The 20,598-nt window shown below is 47.2% G+C and overlaps 1 protein-coding gene across 7 annotated transcripts in view; it reads left to right on the top strand.

The window, feature by feature from the left end:
* The window catches only part of LOC121277929 (tyrosine-protein kinase Fyn), a 298,435-nt gene that overhangs the window by 199,344 nt on the left and 78,493 nt on the right, over positions 1-20,598 (top strand). For all 7 annotated transcript variants that reach the window (XM_041187793.1, XM_041187799.1, XM_041187792.1 and 4 more), the window contains exons 3-4: positions 7,081-7,350; positions 9,250-9,349. In XM_041187793.1, the coding sequence (XP_041043727.1) occupies positions 7,092-7,350; positions 9,250-9,349 (359 nt within the window). In that variant the 5' untranslated portion in view covers positions 7,081-7,091. The remainder of the gene's footprint in view (positions 1-7,080; positions 7,351-9,249; positions 9,350-20,598) is intronic.

The raw sequence follows: 20,598 nt of genomic DNA on the forward strand, positions 1-20,598 counted from the left end.
GTTCTTCCAACCAAAATGAATCACTTCATATTTCTCCGCATTGAACTTCAGGCACCTGCCCGCCCATTCCACCAACTTGTCTATGTCCTTTTGAAATTCTACGCTATCCTCCTCACAGTTCACAATGTTTCTAAGTTTTCTATCAGCCACAAAATTTGAAATTGTTCTCTGTACACCAAGGTCAAGGCTATTAATATGGATCAGGAAAAACAAGCATCCCAACAATGACTCCCTGGAAACTCCGCTACAAACATTCCTTCAACCCAAAAATCATCCATTAACCACTACTCTGTTTCTCAGCCAATTGTGTATCCATGTTGTTCCTGTCCCTCTTATTTCATGAGTGCTAACTTTGCTCAGAAGTCTGTTGTGTGGCACTGTGTCAAATGCCTTTTGGAAAGTCCATGTTTGCCACATCAATTACTTTACCTTCAACCCCTCTGTCACCTCTTCAAAAAAGCTCCAAGTCATTTGAACACCCTTTTCCCCCAAGAAATCCATGCTGCTTTCCTTAATTAACCCACATTTGTCCATTTGACTATTAATTTGGTCCCAAATTATTGTTTCTGGAAATTTCCCCACCACTGAAGTTAAACTGGCTAGACTGTAGTTGCTGGGCTTATCTTTACACTTTTTTTTAAATACGGGTGTAACGTTTGCAATCCTCCAATCCTCAGACACCACCCCTGAGTCTAAGGGAGATTGAAAAGAGTCATCCATGCTTTATGTACAGTTGAGTGAAGCACTGATGGGGTTGGGGGGTGGGGGTGGGGCGCGAGTGGCGGGGGTTGGGGGGGGCGGGTTGGGGGGGGTGGTACATATTGCCAAGCAATAATGAGGTCAAATTTGAATGAGGCCTGGATGCTAAAGTGGGTCAGCGCTTCACACTGAGCTCTCCTGCACCGTGTTACCCTATCACTTCTAATATGTTTCCCATTTAAATCAGCAGCTTTGAATCACAGAATCACAGAGTGCAGAAGAGGCCCTTCAGCCCATCGAGTCTGCACCGACGTGTGAGAAACACCTGACCTACCTACCTACCTAATACCATTTACCAGCATTTGGCCCATAACCTTGAATGTTATGATGTGCCAAGTGCTCTTCCAGGTACTTTTTAAAGGATGTGAGGCAACCCGCCTCCACCACCCTCCCAGGCAGTGCATTCCGGACCGTCACCACCCTCTGGGTAAAAAAGTTTTTCCTCACATTCCCCTAAACCTACTGCTCCTCACCTTGAAATTATGCCCCTTTGTGACTGACCCTTCAACTAAGGGGAACAGCTGCTCACTATCCACCCTGTCCTTGCCCCTCATAATCTTGTACACCTCGATCAGGTCGTCCCTCAGTCTTCTCTGCTCCAACGCAAACAACCCAAGTCTATCCAACCTCTCTTCATAACTTAAATGTTTCATCCCAAGCAACATCCCGGTGAATCTCCTCTGCACCCCCTCCAGTGCAATCTCATCCTTCCTATAATGTGACAACCAGAACTGCACACACTACTCCAGCTCTGGCCTCACTAAGGTTCTATACAACTCCAACATGACCTCGCTACTTTTGTAATCTATGCCTCGATTGATAAAGGCAATGCCTTTTTCACCACCCCACTAACATGCCCCTCTGCCTTCAGAAATCTATGGACACACACACCAAGGTCCCTTTGTTCTTCAGAACTTTCTAGTGTCATGCCATTCATTGAATACTTCCTTGTCAAATTACTCCTTCCAAAGTGTATCACCTCACATTTTTCAGGGTTAAATTCCTTCTGCCCATTTGACCGTCCCATCTATATCTTCCTGTAGCCTAAGACACTCAACTTCACTGTTAACCACCCGGCCAATCTTTGTCTCATCTGCAAACTTACTAATCCTACCCCCCACATAGTCATCTATGTCATTTATATAAATGACACATAATAGGGGACCGAACACAGATCCCTGTGGAATGCTACTGGACACTGGCTTCCAGTCATTAAAGCATCCTTCTGTCATCACCCTCTGTCTCCTACAACTAAGCCAATTTTGAATCCACCTTATCAAATTACCCTGTATCCCATATGCATTGCCTTCTTTATAAGTCTCCCTTATGGGATCTTGTCACAGGCTTTGCTGAAATCCATATAGACTACATCAACTGCACTACCCTCATCTACACACCTGGTCACATTCTCAAAAAATTCAGTCAAATTTGTTAGGCATGAACCCCCTCTGACAAAGCCATGCTGACTATCCCTGATCAAACCTTGTGTCTCCAAGTGGAGATAGATTCTCTCCTTCAGAAATTTCTCCAATAGTTTCCCTACCACTGACGTGAGACTCACTAGTCTGTAGTTTCCTGGCTTATCTCTACAACCCTTCTTAAATTGCAGAAACAGATTTGCTGTTCTCCAGTCCTCTGGTACCTCCCTTGTTTAGTTTGTTGTTTATGCCTAGTTAAGGAAGAGTGTGATGTATCCCAACCCAAGTAGGTCACTGATTTCTAACAGTGAGATTCCCTATTTGCAGATAAAGGATTAAAATAAAACTGAGTGTGCAGAAAGAGAACTGGTGAAGATGCACCATGAAATGGTAAATGTGAATAAACACACTTGAGGCTAATAACATTTATTAAACTGAATATAATATGCATGCAGTTCCTAAAGAAGGAGTTCAGAATCTCTGGAGGGCCAGGTGGAAGTCAGTGCTTTAACTGTTCGTTTTGTTGGTGCTGATGGGGTGTATTGGTGTAGTTCTTGGCATCATGCACTGATAATGGTGGCTGATGTAATTTTCAATCTACATTTCGGCTCCCCTCTCAGGCCTCAGACATGAGAAGTTACAATGATACTGAAGCTGGTTGAGATTGACAAACTTATGGTGACGTGGTATGCCTGATGGTGAGACTGGCCTCTCTCAGGCAGCCCCTTGAAGCTTCATTACACTACCACCCTCAGCTGGGGACAGGGTCTTGTGGTAAAGTTCTCTATCCAAACAATGGAATACTTGCGGCAGCTTGGGATTCAGAAGGATGATTCCCTGCAACTCTAAGCTAACACTGAACAGCACCCTCAAGTTTGTGATTCGAAATAGATGAATTAAGATAGGGCTAGTGAGGAAATTGAGGTAGAAGCTGGTGTATATGAGGTTTGAGAGCAGAAAACAATTGTTAAGGGTTCAGAGCTTCATAAGGAAAGAAAGGCCAGCATTTATATTACCGCTTGCTCAACTTCAGGATCGCTCGAGGTGCTTTACAGACAATTAAGATAAATATTGACCAAGGTTTTAGGAAGAACACCCCTGCTTCTCTTGGCAGTTGCCCCCATTAGATCGGGCCTTGGTTTAATTTCTCATCGGAAAAACAGCACTTCCAACAATGTGGCATTCTGTTGAAGTGACAGCCTGGGTTACGTGTTCATGTTTCCGGAGTGGAGCATGAGCCTGTGACCTTGATGCCCAGGTTCCTCTGATGCTGAGACAAGAGTGCTGCTCTCCTGCGTTATCTAGACTCAGCTTAATGTTAATTTTATCGTAACTTTGTTTAATAAGACCTTCAAACCCTCTGTTTGAGAATGTCAGTCTGTTACCTGGTGCCACCTGTTGCAATTAACACGCAAAGCCAGATAAATGGTGTAACTGAAAATGCTTTATAAAACTCGTGTGAAGTACCTTGGATCATTTTATTATGTTAAAGGTGCCATAATAATGCCTGTTGTAATTGTGAAAGGTCTTTTATCTGTGATTTTATCTTAAATTATTGGAGAGTAGCTTGCACACATGTATGTTAATCACATGAGCCTGAGGTATTTCATTACAGCTGCTTCTACAATTAGCCTTAGGGAGTTGGGGATATCTACCAGAGATCCTAATGACCCTGATGGGAGGTGGTTGTATGTGAGCACGATTGTGATAACAATTGATTTGTTTATCCCCCTCCATATCACAGCTTCATAAACTGCTGCATCTGCCATCAAAGCTCATGCACTAAGAACGAAGGGTGAAGAATTAATGGACTCTTGTCACCCATGATGTTGTACTCCAGGAGAAATTGGTGCCTTCAAGGGTGGGGTTTAGGGAGTGTGACAGAATATTCTCCTCTTGCCTGGATGAGTGCAGCTCCAACAACACGCAAGAAGCTTGATACCATCCAGGACAAAGCAGCCCACTTGATTGGCACCACATCCACTAACGTTCACTCCCTCCACCACCGACACACAGTAGCAGCAGTGTGTTCCATCTACAAGATGCACTGCAGGAACACGCCAAGGCTCCTTCAACAGCACCTTCCAAGCCCATGACCGCTACCATCTAGGAGGACAAGGGCAACAGATACATGGGAACCCAACTAGCTGGAAGTTCCCCTCCAATCCACTCACCATCCTGACTTGGAAATATATCACTGTTTCTTCAATGTCGATGTGTCAAAATCCTGGAACTCCCTACCTAACAACATTGTGGGTGTACCTACACCACAGGGACAGCAGCGGCTCAAGAAGCCGGCTCACCAACACCTTCTCAAAGGCAACTAGAGATGGACAATATAAGCTGGCCTAGCCGGTGACACCTACATCCCGTAATCTAATTTTAAAAAAGGCCTCCTCCTGTGCTGTAACCATTCTATGAATGCATCTGTTTCATGGCCGATTGCAGATAACCCATTCCTTTTTAAAACCAGAATACAATATTGCACATGAGCCAGTGTATTCTCTCTCTTTTTCTCTTTCTCTCTCTTTGCTGGGCAGGAAATGATTTGTGGCCTTTGGAGAATGAGAGGACAGGCTGCCAGCAAACTGTAGCTTTGCATTTCTAGTCCATTAATAAAGTGTCTCAGAAATGCTGAGGTAACACTCTGGCTTTTAAAGCCCAGATTTTCTTAGACATTCACAATGCAGTGGTGTACGTGATCAATAGACAATCTAGTTCACCCTCATCATAGCACAGTTAACCCTCATGCCTTGAGCTCCTCCCCACATGTGGGGCAGAATGGGTTAGGGTTGTTTTGTCAGAGCTTTAAGTTTGCAGGAACATTTTGCTACAATACATTTCTACAGTGATTGAATATTGTCTGCAGATTATGCAGAATAACATGATTTATTTGGGTTTGTGAGAAAGGGCTGCGTAGTGTAACTGGATCAATACTACAATACTGATCAGGACCTTCTAACACACTCTCCTTAAAAACCTGTTTTATAATCCACACATTATGTAATGAATTTCCCTTGGGTCCAAAATTTTGCAATTTCCTGATTAATTTCATCTCTGACGTAAATGCATTTTAAAGCTGTTGGTTAACTTGACCACTTGGCAGGAAATGGTTCCCCCTCTCTTTGAAAAACATAAGATGCCAGATCACAAGATGTGGCATAAGCTCCTGTACAGGGATTGCTTTACTGAAAATTGAGGTTTGTTGGACATATTACAGCGCAGTTACAGGTTAGGATATAGATTACCTTCAGTGTATTACAGCGCTGTTACCTACTGGAATATGGATTGCCTTGTCTGTGTTACAGCGCTGTTACCTAACTGGAATATGGATTGCCTTGTCTGTGTTACAGTGCTGTTACCTACTGGAATATGGATTGCCTTGTCTGTGTTACAGCGCTGTTACCTACTGGAATATGGATTGCCTTGTCTGTGTTACAGCGCTGTTACCTACTGGAATATGGATTGCCTTGTCTGTGTTACAGTGCTGTTACCTAATGGAACATGGATTGCCTTGTCTGTGTTATAGTGCTGTTACCTACTGGAATATGGATTGCCTTGTCTGTGTTACAGTGCTGTTACTTGAGATATGAAGCACTATTTCCTTACTCAGTGTATTGGTAAACATTAATAACCCAGTCTCTGAAGGTAACCACTAAAATATTAAGAGAAATCTGCTTCTGAATTTGTTCAGTGTGTTTTGAGAACCAGTATCTAGACGCTGTAAGATACCAATCCCTATTCAGTGTAATGAGTGCAGGTGAAAGGCAGCACATTTCATACTTCTAGCTGGTGGCTGGGGCCAGCACAGCAGGGAGAATCCCGTGCCAGCACACCTGGGAATTCCGTGCCAGCACATCTGGGAATCTCATCAGCTGCATGTGCACGGGTGTCTGTGCAAATGGGATATGTTGCACATGAGGCAACTGGCATGCGAAATACACAATGAAGTTGTTCTGAAAAGATGGTCTTAGACCTGCTCAGTCATGCCGATGACACCAATACACGAACAGGATAATGTAGCTCAGTGGAAAGAGGAAAACCTAGCAATCAAGGCAGGGTCACATGCTCCATGGCGAAACTGACTTTTTACTGTAACAATCAGACACGGTTGAACATACTGATATCTATCAACAGGGCTGGGAGTTCATGTCGCAAAAGTTGTAAAATTTAAAATTCCAAGATTTAAGGCGAATTCCCTCCAAACTGGCGCTAAAATGAGTGAAAGATTTTCTGAAATTTTTTTGCCGTTTTTATGGGGAATGATTTTTTTTTAATTTAAAGCACCTCCCTCACTTTGTCCCCACCTACCTCCATACCCCACCCTACCTCCACCTCCACCCTGTAATGCTCTTTGAGGGTTTGTGTTTCAAAACAAATTCTCACTCCTTTTATTCTTGTGAATATCCTGGATTACAGTCTGTCTGCTTGTAAATAAGTGTGGAATCAAATTTCTGGCCGATTGAGGACTTAATTAAAACTTCAACTCATGTTTGTATTCATTTATGTTATAAGATGCAAAATGCTTACTAGATTACCATCTCTTTGAGGACCATCATGACTGGCCTCAGTCCTGTTCCAGAGTCAGGTAGCAAGAAGCACAATTCAAGGAAAACATGAGGTGTAGGTTATGCAGTTTATCCTCCTTGCATGATGTTTTATCCACCTGAGGTTGGGTGACACCATTCCAACTAACACCAAGTTCAAGTGTGCAAAAGTTGTCCTAATCTCAGGCTTGTGCCCTTTTGGGAACCAAACGTTCAGCTCTATAAATCCAATGGAGGTTTATCGAATTTCAATGCCACTGGCTAATACTTAGTAATGGTCAAAAATAAATCTGCCCTACCAAATGATTGAGAATTGGCATAAATGACTGTGTCTTCATTGGTTTCCTTTTTCCTAGGTGTTTAGATAATGGGCTGTGTGCAATGCAAGGACAAAGAGACAACAAAAGCAGCAGTGGATGAGAGGGCTGGTTCCATTCCCCAGAACCCAGGCTATCGTTATGGGCCCGACCCTTCTCCTCAGCATTATCCCAACTTCGGTGTCACGGGGATTCCGAATTACAACAGCTTCCACGGAACTAGTGGGCAAACACTGACCGTCTTCGGCGGAGTTCATTCTTCCTCTCACACAGGAACTCTGCGCACTCGGGGCGGAGGAAGCCTAACCGGTAGGAGAAACACCCCAACCTTTCTGACAGTTTCCATTCCTTGAAAATAGCACCATCGTTTAACGAAGACCCCTTGTTTTGAATCACCTTTGCACCAGAACAAAGCCGCCTCTCTGTCTGAGGGAAATGGCATCAACTGGTGAACAACAGACTTGGTTTTGCTGTTGTGCAGCCAGTAGCTTTTTTTAACACTTTACTGTATAAACCATTGTTATACTGTGCAAATGCTCTAATGAAACGCCATGGGACTTTAATTACATTTGAAGGTGCTACATAAATGCAGCTTTTTGTGTTGCTGCAAATACAAAATTTGTAAGATTGTTGTGTTTTGGGACACTCTCTTTAATTTGGGGTAAAATGAAGGAACGAAGGGGGTCATGTGACCTCTTCCGAATTCTGCCCGACAACAAGCTTGGGTGGCTTGGTTGTTAAAGGTTAAAGAGGGTCCCAGGTTGCCTTACTGAAAAGAAGGTGCAAGATATTCACACCTGTAAACCATGACCGGTGCAGCTGTGCTGACGGTGAATAGACTGTTAGTCTTCAAGTCACCGGGAGGCATTCAGAATGTCAAGTTTTTAAAAAGGTTGTATTTTAAACTGTCTATTTAATTCCATGATAGAAAGGATTTAGGGGGGTGGAGGTGGTGCTCCAGAGGATAACTAGCATTTTTACCATTAATTTTAGCATTAATTAGCATTTTTGAGAGACGGAGAGAGAAACTCTGCTGTTCATCAAGCAGAATGTGGGTGGAAGCTCGCTCTCTGATTGAAGAGACCAAGTTGACGGGGATTTAAACGAGGCTGGAAGATTCGCCTGGCTTTGGCTAGAGGAAGAAATCTCCAAGGTAACCCTCGCCATAGAAGTCAGTTTGGGGATTAGAAATGATCTGACTGGAAAAGGAAGCGAGCCATCAGGAGCTGAGGATAGCTTTGGACTGGCTCCTAGAGAATGAAGTTTCCATTTAAGCGACAAAATAAACTCTTTTTATCTCATCATTTAAAAGTCAAATGGGGAAATTTTTCTTCAGTTTAGAATGTGACTAATGGTGTTTAGTCCATGTCGCTTTCAGTTTGTTTGCTACAGTAAGTCTTAAAATTTGAAATCTTTTGTGATCCTTCAAGTCAGTCACTTGAAATTCCAATATCTTTCTAAAAGTTATTGGTCTCTACAGGGTCTGTAACAATGTGGAGGAAGTGTAAGGAGAACAGGTTGTTAAACAACATTGCACAGCTCAGTGAAGCTGGACCAGAAAGAGAGCTTTAACTTGTTCCACTCAATGTTTAAAGCATTCATGTCAATTGGAAATAACTCTACTTGATCGTACAGCGAAGCTCAATCATCACCTAGAAGCATGTCATTGCACTCCTGATACTAGCCTCAGATTGGTATCGAGGTGCCTGTGCCTCCTACACTGCCCAGGAAAGGAGACAGCTCTGCACATTGTGTTTCCACCTTATGGCCAATTGACCTTTCCATTCTAGGAGAGAGTAAGTGGAAGCTCATCTCCCAACATGCAATCAAAATGATTGTCCAAGCTGCCTACAGGATCCAGTGAAACCCAGGGCACTTCTTGAATTTGGCTTCACTCTGGGCTGGAGGTACAACTGCACTCAGTAAAATATGTGAAAAGCCACTAAAATGATCAACCGAGGTATGTGAAGCAAGGAGCTTGCAGAAGGCCATTGAAGGGGAGATGAGCTATAAATGCCTCCTCTGCGCACTACCTTGAACGGTTCTGTGGTTATGCTGTGCTACAATTATAGCTTAACGTTGGACTGTATGTTTTCCTGCACTGTATAAAGGAGGCGCTGAGCACTGAAGAATGAGCTGTGATGCACTGATTTTATTCTGAGCCATGCTGCTGCTGCTGACGGATATCCTTTTGTTTCCCATCTCCAGTTGGAGTAACCCTTTTCGTGGCCCTGTATGACTACGATGCCAGAACAGATGATGACCTTAGCTTTAGAAAAGGAGAAAAGTTTCAAATTCTTAATAACACGTAAGTACCGAGAGAGAGAGACAAATATTACAGAAACCACCGCTCTAGTCTTGAGAAATGTTACTTCCTTCACCCAGTAGCGAGACTTCTGCACAGTTCAGATGTGCAGTATAAATGATTCTGTGTGATCATCATCTGTTATAGTCAAGCACCAATTCCCATCAGTTAGGAAGCCAGATTCCTCATTTGGTATTGTATTTTATTTAAATAAAACATTAAAAGGAATCATTAATGCCTGCTGTCACCATGGTAACAGCCATTTAATCTGATTTGTAGAGTAAAGGAATTTTAAGTGTGGAACTCTCTGCCAGTTGGAAACAGATGCATTTAAGGGGAGGCTTGGTACAAATGTAAGGGAGAAGGGAATAGAGGGATGTAACTAGAGTGGGAAAAGGCTTATGTAGAGTATGTTTATATTACATTGGCCAGTGAGGGCCAAAGGGTCTGTTTCTGTGCTGTGTATTCAATGTTATTTTGAGTCCATTATAGCAGTTGAATAGCCTCCTGTCCCTTACCAGCGCTCTCAAGATGCAGCTATATGACAAAATAGTAGGCCCTGAGATTGCAGTAAGATACACTGAGCTCCCCTTTCACTTCCCCCCCGTCCTTTCCTGATTGTAGCGAAGGAGTGACATTGTGCTGCCTCTGCTAGCAAGAGATTCCAAATAAATGTTCAAAGTATTTATGTGTTTGATCTTCCATAATTTCATTTTTTAGCCTGAATGATTTTATGTTAATTGCAAACATTTTTTGTGAAGTTTATCAATGTTTCCTCCCTGCTGGACTGAGCTGAGTCTGATGCTTTTCATGAACAAATAGCAAAATATTGCAGATGCTGCTGATCTAAAAGCAGAACAGAGAATTCTGGAAACACTCAACCGGTTAGACAACATCTGTGGAGTCAACAGGCAGAACACCTAATGTGAGGAAAGGTACATGCCCAAAATTTGTCAACAAACACCACTTCTAAAACAGAATTGGATATACACCTAAAAAAGGACAAATAAATCAGGCCTGTGTGGAAGGAGGGATTAACCTAGATGGTTCTTTCAAAGAGCAGGCACAGACACAATGGGCAGAATGGCCTCTTTCTGTTGTCTAATTGCATACAACTTTGTCTGCAGTTACCACAATGTGTTTGAGGTTATAAACTTCTGCATTCCCACATAGCACAATATAAGTTTGACATCTATAACCCCTCATTTTTTCTCTGGGCTGATACTCCTCACTCTTTCTTTGGACACTTAATGACGTTTCTTGAACAGCAACTCTTTTTTTTTCATCTCCCACAAGGAAATTCAGTGCATGCTTCCGGCAAATGACTAAGCTGCTTTCTTCAATAGGGTACAATACGTTCCATCCATTTAATTGTAAGGAGTGAAAACACAGCTTATTTCTACAGTGGCCATTATAAAAACTAAGATGCAATGGTGAATCTATATGAAAACTTGATGTAAGACCACAGTTGGAGCAGTGTGTGCACTTTCTGGGCTCTGCATGATAGGAAAGTTGTTGAGGGTATGTAGCACAGATTCACCAAAATACTGCCTGTAATGAGGAAATGGACACACATTTGGGAAAATTGGGGCTCTTTTCATTACAGTAGAGGGGAAAATGACCAATTTGATTGAGTTGCTGAAAATGATAAAGGGATGGGCCACAGTACATGGAAACAGATCATTTCAAGTGATTGACTAGCAATTAAATGCAAGAAGTCCAAGGGAAAGGGCAACTTTTTTAGCCAGAGGGTTTTGAAGTGTAGAGACCTAAGTGATTCCAGCAGATCCCAGCCAGCATGTAAGAGTAGGTGAGATAGATGGGTGAAGGGAAGATGAATGAAGGGGTTTGAGGACAGGACAATCGCATTGGATTGGGATAATTGCTCATAGGGAGAATAAACACCAACACAGACAGATTCAGCGGAACGCCCATTTGTGTTATACAGGTGTCCTCTGTTTAAAGTGTGTTCTAATAGCACCTTTAGTGCGGTTTATAGGTAATGGACTTAGCAGAATGGTGCAGCCTCTGTTTGTGTTTTAGCTCAGTTACTACGCATACCCCAAGAACTGCATTGTAACTGCACAGGCTCAGTCTGCTTATTCAAACCACCTCTGCTGAGCCCCTCACTCCCACCTGCCTCTTGCTTCTCCCAACACCCTTGCTCCCTCCCACCCTTTCCCTCTCATGACCCCCATCACTCCCTCCCACTCGTCATCACTCTCCTAAATACTTCACTCCTCCCCTCTCGCTGTCAGTGAGGGCGCAGATAAGGAATGTCAAGCGGGAAGCAATGAGGGGGCCGGGAGAGATGTGGCAATTGGGAGGGAATGAATGAGGCGGCAAGTAGGAGGGCGTGTGGGGGTCGGGAGAGGGAAGCGGGAGGGAGTGTGGGGGTCGGGAGAGGGAAGCGGGAGTGAGTGTGGGGGTCGGGAGAGGGAAGCGGGAGTGAGTGTGGGGGTCGGGAGAGGGAAGCGGGAGTGAGTGTGGGGGTCGGGAGAGGGAAGCGGGAGTGAGTGTGGGGGTCGGGAGAGGGAAGCGGGAGTGAGTGTGGGGGTCGGGAGAGGGAAGCGGGAGTGAGTGTGGGGGTCGGGAGAGGGAAGCGGGAGTGAGTGTGGGGGTCGGGAGAGGGAAGCGGGAGTGAGTGTGGGGGTCGGGAGAGGGAAGCGGGAGTGAGTGTGGGTGTCGGGAGAGGGAAGCGGGAGTGAGTGTGGGGGTCGGGAGAGGGAAGCGGGAGTGAGTGTGGGGGTCGGGAGAGGGAAGCGGGAGTGAGTGTGGGGGTCGGGAGAGGGAAGCGGGAGTGAGTGTGGGGGTCGGGAGAGGGAAGCGGGAGTGAGTGTGGGGGTCGGGAGAGGGAAGCGGGAGTGAGTGTGGGGGTCGGGAGAGGGAAGCGGGAGTGAGTGTGAGGGTCGGGAGAGGGAAGCGGGAGTGAGTGTGGGGGTCGGGAGAGGGAAGCGGGAGTGAGTGTGGGGGTCGGGAGAGGGAAGCGGGAGGGGGGCGTGGGAGTCGGGAGAGGGAAGCGTGAGGGGGGCGTGGGTGTCGGGAGAGGGAAGCGGGAGGGTGCGTGGGGGTCGGGAGAGGGAAGCGGGAGGGGGTGTGGGGGTCGGGAGAGGGAAGAGGGAGGGTGTGTGGGGTTCAGGAGAGGGAAGCGGGAGTGAGTGTGGGGGTCGGGAGAGGGAAGCGGGAGGGGGGAGTGTGGGGGTCGGGAGAGGGAAGCGGTCGGTGGGGGTCGGGAGAGGGAAGCGGGAGGGGGCGTGGGGGTCGGGAGAGGGAAGCGGGAGGGGGCGTGGTGGTCGGGAGAGGGAAGCGGGTGGGGGTCGGAAGAGGGAAGCGGCCGGAGGGAGCGTGAGGGTCGGGAGAAGGAAGCGGTTGGAGGGAGCGTGGGGGTCAGGAGAGGGAAGCGGTCGGATTGAGTGTGGGGGTCGGGAGAGGGAAGCGGGAGGGGGTGTGGGCGTCGGGAGAGGGAAGCGGGAGGGGGCGTGGGGGTCGGGAGAGGGAAGCGGGAGGGGGCGTGGGGGTCGGGAGAGGGAAGCGGGAGGGGGCGTGGGGGTCGGGAGAAGGAAGCGGTCGGAGGGAGCGTGGGGGTCGGGAGAAGGAAGCGGTCGGAGGGAGCGTGGGGGTCGGGAGAAGGAAGCGGTCGGAGGGAGCGTGGGGATCGGGAGAATGAAGCGGTCGGAGGGAGCGTGGGGGTCGGGAGAAGGAAGCAGTCGGATTGAGTGTGGGGATCGGGAGAGGGGAGCGTGGGGGTCGGGAGAGGGAAGCGGGTGGGGGTCGGAAGAGGGAAGCGGCCGGAGGGAGCGTGAGGGTCGGGAGAAGGAAGCGGTCGGAGGGAGCGTGGGGGTCAGGAGAGGGAAGCGGTCGGATTGAGTGTGGGGGTCGGGAGAGGGAAGCGGGAGGGGGTGTGGGGGTCGGGAGAGGGAAGCGGGAGGGGGCGTGGGGGTCGGGAGAGGGAAGCGGGAGGGGGCGTGGGGGTCGGGAGAGGGAAGCGGGAGGGGGCGTGGGGGTCGGGAGAAGGAAGCGGTTGGAGGGAGCGTGGGGGTCGGGAGAAGGAAGCGGTCGGAGGGAGCGTGGGGGTCGGGAGAAGGAAGCGGTCGGAGGGAGCGTGGGGGTCGGGAGAAGGAAGCGGTCGGATTGAGTGTGGGGATCGGGAGAGGGGAGCGTGGGGGTCGGGAGAGGGAAGCGGTCGGATTAAGTGTGGGGGTCGGGAGAGGGAAGCGGGTGGGGGTCGGAAGAGGGAAGCGGCCGGAGGGAGCGTGGGGGTCGGGAGAAGGAAGCGGTCGGAGGGAGCGTGGGGGTCGGGAGAAGGAAGCGGTCGGATTGAGTGTGGGGATCGGGAGAGGGGAGTGTGGGGGTCGGGAGAGGGAAGTGATCGGATTGAGCATGGAGGTCGGGAGAGGGAAGCGGAAGTGGGTGTGGGGCTCGGAAGAGGGAAGCAGTCAGAGGGAGCGTGGGGGTCGGGAGAGGGAAGCTGGAGGGCGTGTGGGGAAGGGGCTCGGGAGAGGGGGTCGGGGGTGGGAAGTGGGAGGGGGTCGGGAGAGGGAAGCGGGAGGGGGTGTGGGGGTCAGGAGAGGGAAGCGGGAGGGGGAGTGGGGGTCGGGAGAGGGAAGGGGGAGTGGGGGTCGGGAGAGGGAAGCGGGAGGCAATTAGATATCTGTAAGATGGTGAGAGTTAGTAAGATGATGTTTGGGCCAGTTAGTATCAAGGTAGCCAATGTGCTTTAATTAAAAAAGTACAGGTCAGGAATGCAACCCACCCACCCTACATGGCTCCTTATGGAAAAGTAATTTTCAGCACATTTTTGTTTAGCACGCCTTTTTTTAATCAACACATTAGGAGTACAAAAGGAAGGACTGCTGTTCTTCCAAATACTGTTTTGATTTAGGTCAGTACTTGGTGGTGCCCATTGTTGTTTCAAGTACAGTGAGCGAACAGGCTTTTTAAAGAGTGAAAGGGTTGACTCTTGCCCTGGCAATTAGAATGTGAGCTTCAACCAAAATAACAAACCATTTCAGAAGGAATTATTCCCCAATGTCACTGCACAAGTACAACTCGATGTTGCCAATGCATTTCTCTCCTGTCTTGGAGCAGCTGGCTCAAGCTGATTCTCCCCTCCCTGGCTGACATCATGCCAGGTGGCTCTTCTCTACACAGCCTACGTGACACCGAGATTTACATGGTTACCCAAAGCAATACAGTAAACAAAGACTTTTTAAAAATCTACAAGACAAGTCCCCGTGGAACCAGCAGTCGATCTGTGCTGGTGTTTTTGTTACTGAGGGAATTCTGCTCCCATCTCGACACCAGTGCGTTTGGGTATTACAGTTGGCGATCTGCACCAACACCGAGACGCAACCCTGTTTGACCCCTGCCCGTCTGCCCGCCCTTCAAATAAAAACTTACTCAGTACCTTTCCACTTAGTGAAAGCAGACCAGCCCAAACTCTCTTCTCGTTGGAACTCTGCAGGGGGCTGAGGGGCAAGAGACACTTTTGGACAAACAAACTTTCAGGTGTAAAAGATCACAAACTTCAAGAACTCATGAGTACTAGCACTCCCTAGGTCCTTCTGGCCCTTCACTTTCCTCTGGCTCCATCCCTTCTCCCAATCTCATTGCTTGCTGTGTGTTTGCAATACACTGACCTTCCACTGTCTAACCCCTTAACACCCCCATCTCGAGCTCGGCAAGCTGCTGAGCTCCTCTTTGTCACCTTTGCCTCCACCGCCCATTTCTTTGGCCAGAAGTCTTCTGCCCACACAGTGGACCCCTTTACCCATCTCCAGTATTCTCTCCCTACCTAGACCCCTCCTCCTAGCCTCTGTAGATTGTTTCATTGAGAACTGCCAGCATGACATCAGTCATCTCGGTTTCTCTACTTCCTCTCACTCACTCTAGCCTACACTCCTCTGAACTTGTCACCCTCTGTTCCCTCAGGTCCAACCCTAACAGTGCCATCGTGGCAAGGAGGTGCTGTTGTTGGCTCATGTCCTGACCTCTACCTAGCAGAAGTCGAATGCCAACTGTATGGCGCTTGCTGCTATCTCCCCATGGACCATGGTCCTGCTACTGAACATCAAGTCATTGATTCCAGGACTGTTAGTGACCCCATCTCCTCCTGGAGATCTTCCCTCTGTGGCCTCCAACCCCATAGTCCCCCAACCCCATATAGCCCACTTCTACCTCTACCCCGAAATGCATACATGGGACAGGCCTGGCCAACCCATTGTTTCAGCCTTTTCCTGATCCACTAGATTTATATCTTCCTATATTGACTCTTTATTTTCTCCCCTTGTCCAGTCTTCCCTTCTATGTCCAGGATTCTGTTGATGCCCTATGTAATTTCAACAAATTCCAGTTTCCCAACCCTAACTGCTATTCCCTATTCTCTTCCACATGGATGTCCAATCTCTCTGCACCTCCATCCTCCAGCAGTATGGTCTGAGGACTCTCCACTCCTTCCTTTGGCCCCCTCCACTCCATCAAATCTTTTTCCTGTAGTTGATGACTCTATCAGTGGCAGTTCCTATTCTCGCCCTGAACTGGAAAATTTCCCCAACTTTGCCTCCAATTTCCACCCTTCTCTCAGCTGCATGTGGTCCATCTCTGACTCTTCCCTTCTCTTCCATTCCTTGACTTCTCTGACTCCATTTCTAGGGATGGAATACCAACCAATTCTCCATTATTAGTCCACTGGCTCCCACAGCTACTTTGCCTACACTTCTCACATCCTGCTTCCTGTAAGAACTCCGTTCCATTCTCCCAGTTTCTCTATCTCAATCACATCAATTTTGATGATGCAACCTTCTGTACTAGTGCTTCTGATGTGTCTTCCTTTTTCTTAACCGAAGATTCTCCCCAGCACTGTGGCTGACAGGACCCATGACTGCGCCCATCTCATTTCCCACACTTTTGCTCTCACCCCTTTCCCTCCATCTCAGAATCCTGATAGGATTCTCCTTGTTCCTCACCTTCTATACGATCATTCTCTGCCAATTCCACCAGCTCTGGCAGGACGCCACCACCGAACACATCTACCCTTTCCCTGGCCTGCTTTCAACATTCTGAAGGGAATATTCCCTCTACAACACCCTGATCCATTCCTCAATCATCCCCTCTCCCCCGGCAAGCGCAGAAGGTGCAATACCTGCCCTTTCACCTTCCCTCTCCTCACCATCCAAACTTCCAAACACTCCTCCCAGCTGAATCAATAATTTGCTTATACTTCTTTCAATTTAATTAACTAATTGAAATCTAGTCTCAGTAATGAAACTATCATCGATTGTTGTAAAAACCCACCTGGTTCACTAATATCCTTTAGGGAAGGAAATCTGCTGTCCTTACGTGGTCTGGCCTACATGTGACTCCAGACCCACAGCACTGTGGTTAACTCTTAACTGCCCTCTGAAATGACCTAGCAAGCCACTCAGTTCAAAGGCAGTTAGGGATAGGCAATGAATGCTGGCTTGGTCAGAGGCACCCACATCCCAGTAAAGACTAATAAGAAAAGTTAGCATACTGTGCCTGCCACTCAGTGGTCTGCTCTGCTGCGCTGCATTGAGCAGAACAAACACAGACCGGGTGGTTGCTTTGCAGAACTCCCCCTTTCAGACGAAGCATGCTCCGAACTTCCAGTCGCCGTTTCAATTCTTCCCTCTGCTCTCACGCTGACCTCTCTATCCTTGGCCTCCTGCAGTTTTCCAGAGAAGCGCAAAGTAAGCTCAAGGAGCAGTCCTTAATCTTTCGATTAGACACTTGACAGTCTTCTGGACTTAACAATGAGAGCAACAATTGCAGGCCATGATCTCTGCCCCTATCTTGTTTTCTTTTTCTTTGGAAGTTTTACTTTTAATCTTGTTTACCTCATGTTTGTGCTTTTGGATAGCAGCTATTCATCATTCTGCCATTCACACCCCCTCCGTTTGTTTCTTTGTGTGTCCCATTCCCACTCCCTTTGACCCTGCAACACCACTCTTTTATCGTTTAATTGTTCCTGTCTTCCGGCCTATATCGCAGACTTTCCCTTTGGTTCTCCTCTCCACCCGTGTACCTGTTTAAGCTCTGCCATATTATTAACTTTCCTCCGTTCTGACAAAGGCTCATCAGCCTGAAACGTTGGGTGGGATTTTCCGGCCCCGCCCACCACTAGGATCGCCCGGCCAGCGGACATTTGGTTGAGCCGCTGCACTCCCCATAGCGGGTCCTGTCATGGTGGGGCTGGAAAATCCCGCCCATTGACCGTTTCTTTCGCCACAGATGCTGCCTACCCTGCTGAGTCTTTCCAGAATTGCCCATCTTTAGCCCAAACTCTGGGCTTTATTGCAATTGCTCCTGCTCCAGAGATGTTCCGTCTGCCTCTTAACCCCTCGTGGTGAAGGATTCTATGCTCTGTTAACCGTCTGGGGTTAATGAGCCCCAAGAATGGTCATGTTTGCTTCCAGCCCACTAAAATTATACATGGCACTGGTTAGACCACACTTAGAATATTGTGAACAGTTTTGGTCCCCTTATCTAAGGAAAGATATACTGGCATTGGAGGCAGTCCAGAGAAGGTTCACTAGGCTGATCCTGGGGATGAAGGGATTTTCTTATGAGGAGAGGTTGAGTGGGTTGGGCCTGTACTCATTGGAGTTTAGAAGAATGAGAGATGACCTTATTGAAACATATAAGATTCTTATGGGGCTTGACAGGGTAGATGCTGAGAGGTTGTTTTCCCCCTGTGGGAGAGTCTAGGACCAGAGGGCATAATCTCAGAGTATGGGGGTGCCCACTTCAAACAGAGATGAGGAGGAATTTCTTCTCTGAGGGTAGTGAATCTGTGGAATTCTTTACCGTGGAAGGCTGTAGAGGCTGGGTCTTAAAGTATATTCAAGGCTGACATTTTTAATCAGTAAGGAAATCCAGGGTTATGGGAAAAAGGCAGGAAAGTGGAGTTGAGGATTATCAGATCAGCCGTGATCTCATTGAATGGCGGAGCAGACTTGATGGGCTGAATGGCCTACTCCTATTCCTACATCTTGTGGTCTCTTATAGAATGCAGCACTACCACAGCCTTAAGTAATGGGGCGTAATTAGGTTTCTGCCCATGGCTATCTGCTGGGATGTCCCATTGTCACAGAGTGCCAAGTCATTCTTAATTCAATCAATCTAGCAGCTTTTTTACTTACTGGTGAGGTTGACAGTGCATAGATTTCATGAGGAAGTGACTTTCTGTGGAGTGTGTATGTGCACGCGGGCGTGTGTGAGAAAGAGAGATTCTTTTTTTTTTCTCCTGTCCTCTCACATCTCACAGAAAGCAGGAGCAGATGTGTTGAAGGAAGTCCCTAGGCCTTGAGTCAATCCCACACATCTGTCTATTTGGCTGATAACACGAAGCACAGCCCCTTCAAACGCCATGAGTCCTTCCCACAAAGTAACATTTGCATTTCACTGAGACTGCTGTTCCCCAGTTTTTCCAGTTCCTCGTTTCTGAAAGCCATTACATTTCAGGCCAAGGCATTGGCTGTTCTGCCAGTATTGCAGCACTGGGCTATTCAAATATGAAGCATGACTTCTTGATGGAATTTATGGAACTCGTGGCAAGGGTTAGACACAATCCCTTTTGTTCCTGCTTCTCTCTTTAGTGCCAGATGCTTAGTCATATTGCCTGGATGTAGTGAGTAAAGCCAGCTGACATCTTTCCGTTTTGGCCGTGTAACTTATTGAAATTATACGAAATCTGTTAGACATTTAATACAAGGGCGAGCTCAAAGATTAAAAACAGGAGAAATTTCAAAAACACATGAATTTATGAAACAGTTGTTTTCAAACATTTTTATGGTTGGAGGATCTCTTTTCAAATGGATTAATAATCATTTACCCCAACCCCCCCTCCCATCTAAATTAAAATATTATATAATCTCCTCATAATATGAAAGTGCTGCATCTGAAGAGTGTTTTAATGATGCTTTTAAGAGAACAGGTATTTACTTATAGCTATCAGTGAGATGCACATACCCCTCCTGGATCAGTCAGCCAGCCCACTCTGGCTGCACCTATGTCACTGCACACCGCTTCTGCCTTCCGGCTCCCACCAAACCCACCTCAGGCTGCCGGCCAATTGGCGAAGTGCGTGGTGAGCACTTTACACTTTCACAGATCCTCAGGGATCTACTGATCCCAATTTGAGAACCACTGTTCTAAGGCACAGAGCAAGTACAGGAACAGGCACATTGTGATGTGGGCTGAAAAGTAAATCCAAAAAAAAAGGTATTCATTATTCATTTTCCTCATGATGCATGGAAGATGTTGGGTAACTTGAAGGGAATGGAGATGTTTAAGATGCTTCCTTACAGTTTTGGCCTACCCTTCCTTCCTCTCTTCCCACTTTAATAACCTTAGGGTCTTCCACCTCTGCTTGCAGATACACAAGCTCTTGCTCTTATTCTCATTCTCTCTCTCTCACTCTCTCCCCCTCCCTCACTCACTTTGCCTCCCTTCCTCCATCCTTTTTCTACTCCTCTAGCACTAGTCTATCCTTTCTGCTTATGTGGCTGAAAGACAACCTTTGTCTTGGGAATCACCAAACCCAACCTTAGAAACTAGGAGCAGGAGTAGACCATTCAGCTCATCGAGCCTGCTCCGCCATTCAATATGATCATGGCTGATCTTCTATCTCAACACCATATTCCTGTTTTCTCTCCATACCCCTTGACGCCCCTAATATCCAAAAATGTATCAATTTATTTCTTGAATATACTCAGTGAGCCGGCCTCCACAGCCTTCTGTGGTAGAGAATTCCACAGGTTGACCACCCTCTGAATGAAGAAATTTTCCCTCATCTCAGTTCTAAATGGCCTGCCCTGCATCCTGAGACTATGGGCCCTGGTTCTAAACTCCCCAACCAGAGGATATATCCTCCCTGCATCAAGTCTGTCTAGCCCTGTTAGAATTTTATACGTTTCACTCAGATCCCCCCTCATTCTTAATGCTAGTGAATGCAGGCTCATATAAGCTATATAATTTACGCTGAAGAAGCTGACAATCTAATTTCTTATGATTCACATACCAGCACGCCCAGCCACAAGTAAAAATGTGGGCGTGCTGCAGCGGGATTGAAACCAGTTCTGGGACTGTTGGGAGCTATTCCACAAGGATGGGCCGAATTTGAATGGGTTAAAAAGGGCAATCATGAAACACCTCAATGAGGAAAAGGGGTCTTCGATCTGGATTGACTAACATTGAAGGGAGAAACAGATGAGGTTAATCGTGCAGAATGC

Source organism: Carcharodon carcharias, chromosome 5 (genome assembly GCF_017639515.1).
Source record: "Carcharodon carcharias isolate sCarCar2 chromosome 5, sCarCar2.pri, whole genome shotgun sequence".
Classification (NCBI taxonomy): domain Eukaryota; kingdom Metazoa; phylum Chordata; class Chondrichthyes; order Lamniformes; family Lamnidae; genus Carcharodon; species Carcharodon carcharias.